Source organism: Coptis chinensis, chromosome 3 (assembly GCF_015680905.1).
Source record: "Coptis chinensis isolate HL-2020 chromosome 3, ASM1568090v1, whole genome shotgun sequence".
Classification (NCBI taxonomy): Eukaryota; Viridiplantae; Streptophyta; class Magnoliopsida; order Ranunculales; family Ranunculaceae; genus Coptis; species Coptis chinensis.
This window is the reverse complement of record NC_141458.1, coordinates 123,113,387-123,122,433: the sequence shown is the minus strand read 5'-3', so window position 1 is coordinate 123,122,433 and position 9,047 is coordinate 123,113,387. Positions and strand designations below refer to the sequence as shown.

General features: G+C 33.4%; 1 protein-coding gene and 1 non-coding gene across 12 annotated transcripts; both read right to left on the bottom strand.

The window, feature by feature from the left end:
- Window positions 1-1,813: 1,813 nt before the first annotated feature.
- LOC147514055 (uncharacterized) lies at window positions 1,814-7,829 on the bottom strand. 11 transcript variants are annotated; one of them, XM_086597462.1, is made up of 7 exons: window positions 7,644-7,814; window positions 7,175-7,555; window positions 5,478-6,600; window positions 5,329-5,390; window positions 5,009-5,240; window positions 4,769-4,869; window positions 1,814-2,250 (listed from the first exon to the last, which is right to left on the bottom strand). In XM_086597462.1, exons 2-5 carry the CDS (start codon window positions 7,553-7,555, stop codon window positions 5,112-5,114), a joined length of 1,695 nt encoding a protein of 564 aa, XP_086453588.1. In that variant the 5' UTR covers window positions 7,644-7,814; the 3' UTR covers window positions 1,814-2,250; window positions 4,769-4,869; window positions 5,009-5,111. The 11 variants fall into 11 exon arrangements, with proteins under 11 accessions (XP_086453588.1, XP_086453591.1, XP_086453592.1 ...); XM_086597465.1 differs by having other exon boundaries at window positions 5,173-5,240; XM_086597466.1 differs by having other exon boundaries at window positions 1,814-2,151; window positions 5,173-5,240.
- TRNAI-AAU (transfer RNA isoleucine (anticodon AAU)) lies at window positions 7,770-7,843 on the bottom strand. The gene has a single exon. It is a non-coding gene; the product is annotated as a tRNA-Ile (tRNA).
- Window positions 7,844-9,047: the final 1,204 nt, after the last annotated feature.

Genomic DNA, 9,047 nt, shown 5'->3' with positions numbered 1-9,047 from the left:
GAGAGAGAGAGAGAGCGAATATAGGGGTTCCAAGATCAAAAAATAAAAGGTTAGAAGATGCCTAGGCTGGCCTATGCAGGTCTCGAACCTGCGACCTTCTTGAGAGAGCGTTATTCCAAGATCAAACAATAAAAGGTTAGAAGATAGGCTGGCCTCTAACCAACTGAGCTAATAGGCCTATTTTAATAGATATTACCCAGACTGGATTGAAGTCCTTTATGAAAACTTTGCATTTTGTGTATGGAACTAGCTAGTTCCAAATGGCAAATACACTCTAATAAAGTGGAATGAATTTAGTAATTTACCATTAAATATTAACAAATTAAATCCTCGCATAATTAATAGATTCTATACATTTAATTATCTAGTTAGTTTTATTATTTATTATTATTATTATTTTAAGTTGTTTATTAGTTAGTATTCTATGTGCGAGATTTAATATTAAGACTATAAAGTAGACCCGTGCATACACATCGGCTCTTTTAAAAACTTGTTCAACAATCATAACTATACATATATAAATTTTCTAACAAATCGCAATTCCGTTCGTGATTCCTGCCGATTTTAATTTTTCAACAAATTATTCTAATTAAGTTTAAAAACCCATTTTTTAATTGGGGGAAAGATCTTGTTTTAATTTAGAAGTGTGATTCCGGTTTTTAATATGATTAGTCTTTTTGACATACTAAATGAGCGTGAAATTGACCGTAAGTTGTTTATACGGACATAAATTATGCGTGAAATTGTCAGTTAAGATTTAGTAATTGCAGTTTCCAATTCAATTAACCAAACCAACAAATCTCCTAAGCAAAATAAGTCCATAAAGTCTTCTCTTAATTTTGGACAGAATGTAAAATAGAGAAAATGACAGGGCATTTGGTAATTATGAAAGGTAATTAGGAGGCAATAAGAGAAGATAATAAAACACACCGCGAAGCTATGATAATTTGGTAAATACAATAAAGATTTACTGTACTTATTTTATTTACTATACTTGCATTAGCCAACGGGAGCTCATTTTATTTATTTCATTAGCAATCCCACTTTTAGTTGTATTAATCTTCTACAATTTCGTAGTATTAGTAGAATTTTGATTTCAAGTTTTGGCACTGATTATCCTGTTTTTCTTATCAATAAGTCCTCCTTTGTAACATTGAGAAAGGGATTGAATAAACAAAAAATTATGTGGACAATTACGTAAGTATATGCTCACACAGTGAATGACACCCGTGAAAAACATTAAAGCATATTCCAATCATTTCATACACAAAGACCAGGCTGGCTTTTCTTTTTTTTTTTTTTTTTTTCTTTCCGATAATCTCTACACTATATGATAGCCGGATCTTTAGGAGGAAAATTTATCAACCGAACTGTGTATTTGTAATATCTATATTTTATGATTTTATAACCACTTCCTTTAATTATTCTAATCAGTTCTCTCTTTTTAAACAATTTACCAAAAACTCTATCACTTTATTGAAATTAGAATTAGCTTCATATTATTTAAAATAATTTAAAAAACTTCATTCACGTCACTCAAATTATATTCAACCCCTCCTAATGTTTTTATATTATTTCATTTAATTATTCTAATTAGCTCCTTCCTTTTTAAACAATTTACCAAAAACTCTCTCACTTTATTGAAATTAAAATTAACTTCATATTATTTAAAATAATTTAGAAAACCTCATTCACGTCACTCAAATTATATTCAACCCCTCATGTTTTTATATTATTTTTTAGATTATAACTAGAATTCAAAAAATCATACTATCATAGAGATGTTAGAGATGTTAGAGCGACAGGTTTAAAATTTTGAAAAAACACCGATGCATAGCACAGTTCGCATACTCGTAATATATAAAGACCGAGTCTGATATCTTTAAAAGTTGTACGCTTCATCAATACAGTCAGACTCCAAACTATTGTACATTTGTACTACACTTCCTAAATATCTTTGTACTTTTTACCGAAAAAAAAATATATATATATATATATTTTTGTACTAAAGTTGGAAGGTTGTCCACAAGAAGACTAAAATGTACAGCCACAATGCAGAAATACTTTATCTGATGCATTCCTCTGTTCCTCTTGCTCGATACTGTCAAACCACTCCCTGAACACGGTGGTGATGTCCAAGAGCAATCCACCCTGACAGAAGTGCCAGATACACAAATTATGCAAACTGCTGGTGATCAAATATGTGTAGTCAGCACCTCTTTTCAGGTTGAAATCAGCTTGTCGAGAGATCTAGAAATATGTTCAGAGAATTTGCAGTAAAATTTCAAAATCTAATTAAAACTTGAATGGAACAAATAGCATCAATAGTTCATGAAAATACAAACTAATGTCTAAGTTTCAGGCTACCACCGAGACAGTTAAAAACCGTAATTCTTATCTTTTATCAAGCATCCAGCTCTCTCCTTCCCTCTCTTTTCCAATTTTCACTAATCACTACCACATAATGATGGAAAATGTCTCACTAATAAGGATCAGAAGTCACAACGTCTTTTCGATTTAAGCTCCTGATATAGTGGATAACAGAAAGTGCAGTGTGCAAACCAAGACTATTTGCGTTAGCAATTTCACCACCAACACGATTTTCAGAATATATATTATACACAAGCCAACAAGTAGAAGAAAATGAGAGGGTTTTTCATCAATACCGTTCTCTGATTATTAAATTGATACCTCCAGATGAAACTACTATCAATGTTATACCAATTTAGAGTGATCCGGATTGACTGATATACAAAATGCAGTACTTACATGAGTTCTAGTATGCTGGGAAACTTTTTTTTTCTTTGGTTAACTAAACGTATTGACCTCTTTTATGAGTTTTTAATGTAGATTGAAGATGCGGAAGCAACACTTAATCAAAATCTACACTTTGCAAAACTCTAAAAGTCTCACATTTTATTGAATCTAACTCAACAATTCATAAACACAAAAACAACTCTAAAGAACCCTAATTACAAACCTCTTATTTATACTAATAACAATAAAGTAGCAACTAACTAGTGGGCTCACAACCCATGAGCTTGACCTCTATGGTTACATAAGTTTTCTTTCTCGAAGGTGGGAAGTTATTACGAGACCTTGTTGGCCCAATACCCGAGACCTTACTTCTATAAATAGGTACATGAAACAATAAAAAAAAATGTAGAGATTGCCATTCCATGCCGCAGGTCTATCATCAATCATTGACCAAATTAGATTAGGCCAAATGGAACCAAATCACGTTTGAGCAGACTCACAAGTTCAATAAAAAATCACTTACTATCACTTTTTAAGTTGATTTTAATTTATCACAAAAGGTAATATCAATAATAGAAAATTAGTGACTAGTCCTGCATTATTGACTCTAGTTACCAACTACTCGTATTAAGTGATTAAGTTGTAAATCATCTTTTCTTTATATCAAAAAATTCCCTCAATTGATCAGCAAAAGTGCAAAACCATAATGAAATAAAAGAGACTTGTCCGTGGGAGCGAAAGGAAATTTCTAAAAGAAAAGTGAACTTACCTCAGGAGAACTAATTAAGCAGATTTAATTATAGGGTTTTTTGTATTATGGTCATAGTGATAATAGTGATATTAAGGTTTGATCCATAATTAATCGTTTATTGCACTTTGGTCCAAAATTGTCGTTAGCCCCTCAAAAATTTCATAATACCACATTTATCCTTAAAATCATCGGCCACCACTTAACTAATATTTTGCAGTTTGGTCCTAGTAATAATAGTGATATTAGAGTTTGGTTCACAATTAATTGTTTATTGCACTTTGGCCTCGTCAGCCCATCTAAAATTTCATAATACCATATTTACCCTTAAAATCATTGGCCTTCATTTAATCATCTGCTTTTAATTAACGGCTCGTTTTACACTGTGTATCTCAAGTAACCGAGTCCCAAACTTATATTTTATCTTCTTTCTATCTTACCACCACCACCAATTTCTCCTCCACCACTCAATTATCACCTCATTCATCGTCATTCAACAATCACTGTCATCTCTCACAACTTTATACAAAGATCAAAATCATTTGTCCTATTGAACTTAAAACACTATAAAACTACAAAAATTAATTTTGAATTTTAAAGAAATAAGATTGGGTATTTGAAATTTCAACTTAAACTCCCTAATAAGTAAGACAAAAATCTTAACAACCCTTATCTTAACCCAAAATCTAAAAAAAATTGAGTGTCAAAGATCAGCAACAAACTTGAATGTTCAAAAATCGTCAACAAACATGAAAATATGATCTTAAAGTGAAAATGTGAGAAATGGGTTTTGGATTGGTAGTTGATTGTGTTAATGGTGGTCATTATTTTTGGATGGTGATGATGGTGCCGATTCAGGTTGTTATGGAGGGTGGAGGTGGTGGTGGAGCGGTGTTCAATAAAAAAAATATTAACTGCCTAAGCTCCACCCTTGGATTGAATGAATGAGATGATGTCATGTGTAATTTTTAGTAATTGGTCCTACTCTTAATAGCAATATTTGTAATGGGCATTTCAGAAAAATATGGATGAAATAGACATAAGTTGTTCGGTCAACTCACAGTCAAGGTAAAGTCAACACACTTTAATGGCAATTTTGGACCAAAGTGCAATAAACGATGTACACTATATCACTATTATCACTATGACCAAAATGCAAAAAACCCTTAATTATATGACCATGTGCCGACAACAAAAAAAAGGCGAAGAAAACCACTATAACAATGAAAATATACAAAACTAACAAAAGTATATATGACTTACACATGACAACGCGTCCCATTCTTGTTAAAATTCACCCATGGTTTTGCCACCCTCGATCCACACCTCACTTTCACAACCTGATGGAACACGGACTTGGATCCCTGCAAAGAGAAGGATTTGGGGTTTGGGAAATATTAAGTTTTCTTAACATGGAAGACACAGATATTAACGCTCACCGACTCGCCGTCTGTTTTGAAAGAGATGGAGAAGATATAAATGTGGATTAAAAACATTTTTAACCTGTTCAATTGGAAGAAGGCCAGAATCGTAGGGTCATTCAGAGTTTGTTTTGCTGGTTTGCTACCTCTCAAGGATTATAGGTTGGTAACATCAAGACCTTGGATTACACGAAATGAACAGGTATTACGTGAAAGGTATGTAGTCGGAAAGAATGTGCTTGAAACCTGGGTAAGATAATTTCATTTACGCTGGAGGCATTGTCAATCTCCTGAGATGGTACCACAACTGGAGTCTGCGTTAAGGTGCCATAATAAAATGATTAACAGTATAAAAAGAACAGTACATCAGATCATAGGAATAGAGATCAAGTAGCTTCACACCAGACTTGTAATAGGTGCCTCAGCAAGATTTTGATCTTTCTCCTGAATTGCCTCTGAGGGACCTGGTTAAGAGAGTATTTCATTGTTATCAATTCTATGTGATGGTTAACCAATAAAATATTATTCACGTAAGTGGAGACCAGACTTACCAACAACTACTTCTGCTTGCCCTGAAGTAAAACATTTTCTTCTTTTGGGCACTTTCTCCAACACACTTTCTTTGCAGCTCTCAGGTTGACCAGAACACTTCTTCCGTATTCCGTCTTGCATTAACAAATCTGCACCCAACTGGCCCGCTATGCTCTCCTCAACTAGGCCTTTATGATTCATTGAGTTGTTATTATCAAGTGTCCAAACGTGTTCCTCAGAATCTGGGACAGCATCCAACTTTGATATTGTGCGGAGCATTTCAGACATGGCCAAAGCAAATTTCCCATTCGTCCTTGCTCCTTTTGCTACCAAAGTTTGAGCATAGTGGAATAATTCGCCATACCTCTTAAAATAAGATGAATCCAAATCAGTCTGAATTAATTCTCCACGAGAATCATGCACAGGATTGCTCATAGCATCCAAGGTTGTCATGACACCAACCTCTGAAGGTTCTCTTTGTCCATGAGACCTCAACTTATGCGCATTCTGCACGAGTATTAATTCTCCACGAGAATCTAGTACAGGATTGGTTATAGCACCCTTGGTTGTCAAGACACTAACCTCTGAAGACTCTGTTTGCCCATGAGAGATCAACTTAGGAGCATTCTCCACGAAAACTAATTCTCCACAAGAATCACGCACAGGATTGGTCATAGCATCCATGGTTGTCAAGAAAGCAACCTCTGAAGGTTTTGTTTGTCGATGAGACCTTAAATTATGTGCATTCTCTGGATTCTCAAGTGGATGATTGTGTTCTTCCACAAAACTAGTTACGACATACTTTTCATTCTCATCCAATCTTACAATAAGCATTGCCTCACATCCACATCTCTTCTCTACCCTCTTCTTTTTCACATTATATTTCTTTTGGCAAATTCCTTCCAAAGAACAACAAAGATCTCTCCTTTTCACTTTACCATTGGAATTACAGTACGAGGTTTTCTTCCGAACACTAAACCCGGCCTTTTTTGCATACCTATTATAAAAATTATATGCCTCCATATCTGTAGTAAATACCATCCCAACCACAGGAACTAAATTGGTTATGTTGAAACATTCATCATTAGCATCATTATCCAGTGAGTCCTGAACTTCTTTTGACAATTGAGATTTGCTGGCCATCTAGAAAACCAATGAATTTAATTCACCGTTATTTCTTAGATACACATTATTACTTGGCCTATAAAAGAGTAAGAATATCAATAAATTGATTTTCAATAGATAACCAACAACCAATATCGCAAACCGTACCCAAAAGTAAAATAGTACATCCCGAAGTATCATTTACAATAAATAACTTTTCCTTAACTATACATCAGATAAGTAACTAAAGAATATTGAACACCGTGTCTTATTGAAACAAGGAACACAAATGTCACCTTTATCATCAGAAGGAACGTCATCCAACTGACTACAGGTTATATGTCTAGACTTTTCTCATGGCATCCTATCAGTTATACCAAATCCTATTCTTCAATCAAGTAAAGTACTATTGAAAAATCGCCGTGCAGGATCGTGACATTTGATCCATTCCTTGTGCACTTAAATAATTAACTTTTTATAACAAAGGCAATATAAACGATATTATATATTGACCATAGATTTCTCAGTACATAAATTCATCTCTGCACAAACTATAAATGGGCACAAACTATATGCAAACATACTTATGTGTAAAGAAAAAAAAATAACCAACCTGGGAAGGTTCTAGCTGTCGATGAGACCTCAACTTATGCGCATTCTTTGGATTCTCAAGAGAATGATTATGCTCTTCAACAAAACTAGTAACAACATACTTTCCATCTTCATTCAACTTTACCATCAGCATTGCTGGACACCCACATCTCTTATCCTCCCTCCTCTTTTTCGGCTGCGCTTTCATTTGATAATTTCCTTCCCAAGAACAACAAAGATCTCTTCTTCTTACTATACCTTTAGAATCAGAGTACATGGTTTTTTTCCTTACACTAAATCCAACATTCTTTGCATATTTATTGTAATAATTATACGCGTCTGTATCTGTATTAAATAACATACCGACCACAGGAATCAAACTACTCTTAGCATCATTGCCCATCTACAAAAAAGATGACGTGTATTTATCACTATACTGTTAGAAAAATAAACCCTAGAATTATTATTTCAATTGAAGATAATGATAATACCTTTTGTCACAAGTAAAAAACGCCCGGATGTAAATATTGTGTATCTATGAAAAACAGTGAGAGAGAGAGAGAATATAGGGGCTCCAACTCTCCTAGATCAAAAAATATAAAGATAGAAGATTGGGATGGCCTATGCAGGTCTCGAACCTGCGACCTTCGCGTTATTAGCACGACGCTCTAACCAACTGAGCTAATAGGCCTATTTTAATAGATGTTACACAGACTGAGTAGATGTCCTTTACGAAAGCTTTGCATGTTGTGTATGGAACTAAGCTCCCAATACACTATAATAAAGTGATATGAATTAAGTTATTTATCAATAAATATTAACAAATTAAATCATCGTATAATTAATAGATTTTATACATTTAATTATCTAGTTAGTTTTTATCATTATTATTTTAAGTTGCTTATTAGATAGTATGGGTCTAGTTCTATAAAAGAGTTTTTGTCCATACTATACAATAAAAAATTAAAAACTACATTGAATTAGTGACTCGCTGTCATTTGATGTGAAATTTTGCAAAATAATCATTGTAGTTACATACTTACATGTAAATTGCAACTTACATATCTTATATGATAGGAATGTAAGCTAGTATGGTACAGGTATTCTCAGAAAAGCATGGAAGACTCAAAGCCCTCATAAGTCATAACCACAATCCTGGACGATAACATGCATAGAAATCATTGTTTGTTAATCGTGTCCTCCAATTAATCCGATCAACTGTACATGATGTACGTGACACTAGTGTCCAATACATCATATCTCTTTTTGCAAATCCTGAGTTTGTATGGAGATCCACTTCAATTGTCAAAATTGTACAAGTAAGAGGCATCAATAATCTGTTAGCTATATAAATCCAAATCTTTTTTGTTTTTGCTACAAAAAAATTAAGATCCAGATCAAGAACAGGATTAAAATTTTAAAAAGGGTTAACTAGTATTACACTCTCACTAGACGAGCCAATTAGGATTCAACTAGATAGAGAAATTAGGGTCTCCTCCAAATACACAAAAAAAAAAAATCTAGTTGGGAAAAATCCTAATTGGCTCATCTAGTAGAGGGTAATACTAGTTAACCCTTTTAAAAACTTAACAAAATCAAATGTGATTGTAAGTACTTGGTATGTTTGGGTTCAAAGCCTGACGAATGTAATTGGAATCGATTATAGTCATTAAGTGACTAGTTCATTATATAACTTAGTATTAATTGTGAGAGAAGAAGTAATTTAACGTGAATACAAAAGTAAACACTAGACAAGAAGTGTTAAACCAAAAAAAAAATAGAGCATTATTAAGAGAATACATAGCTATATATACCTGTTGGCGAATGCTTCAAATAACTAATTGGAGTAGGAGTAAGAGTTAGAGCAGCATTATTTGTTTTTGTTATATTAGATA

Bases quoted from the DNA above. Each gene is read 5' to 3' on its own strand.
- LOC147514055 (XM_086597459.1), bottom strand. From the start codon at position 7,555: ATGGGCAATGATGCTAAGAGTAGTTTGATTCCTGTGGTCGGTATGTTA. The intron at 6,601-7,174 runs GTTGGTTATTTT...TTGGTTTTCTAG, and splicing joins GACAGCTAGAACCTTCCCAG to ATGGCCAGCAAATCTCAATT. The intron at 5,391-5,477 runs GTAAGTCTGGTC...TCTCTTAACCAG, and splicing joins GCAAGCAGAAGTAGTTGTTG to GTCCCTCAGAGGCAATTCAG.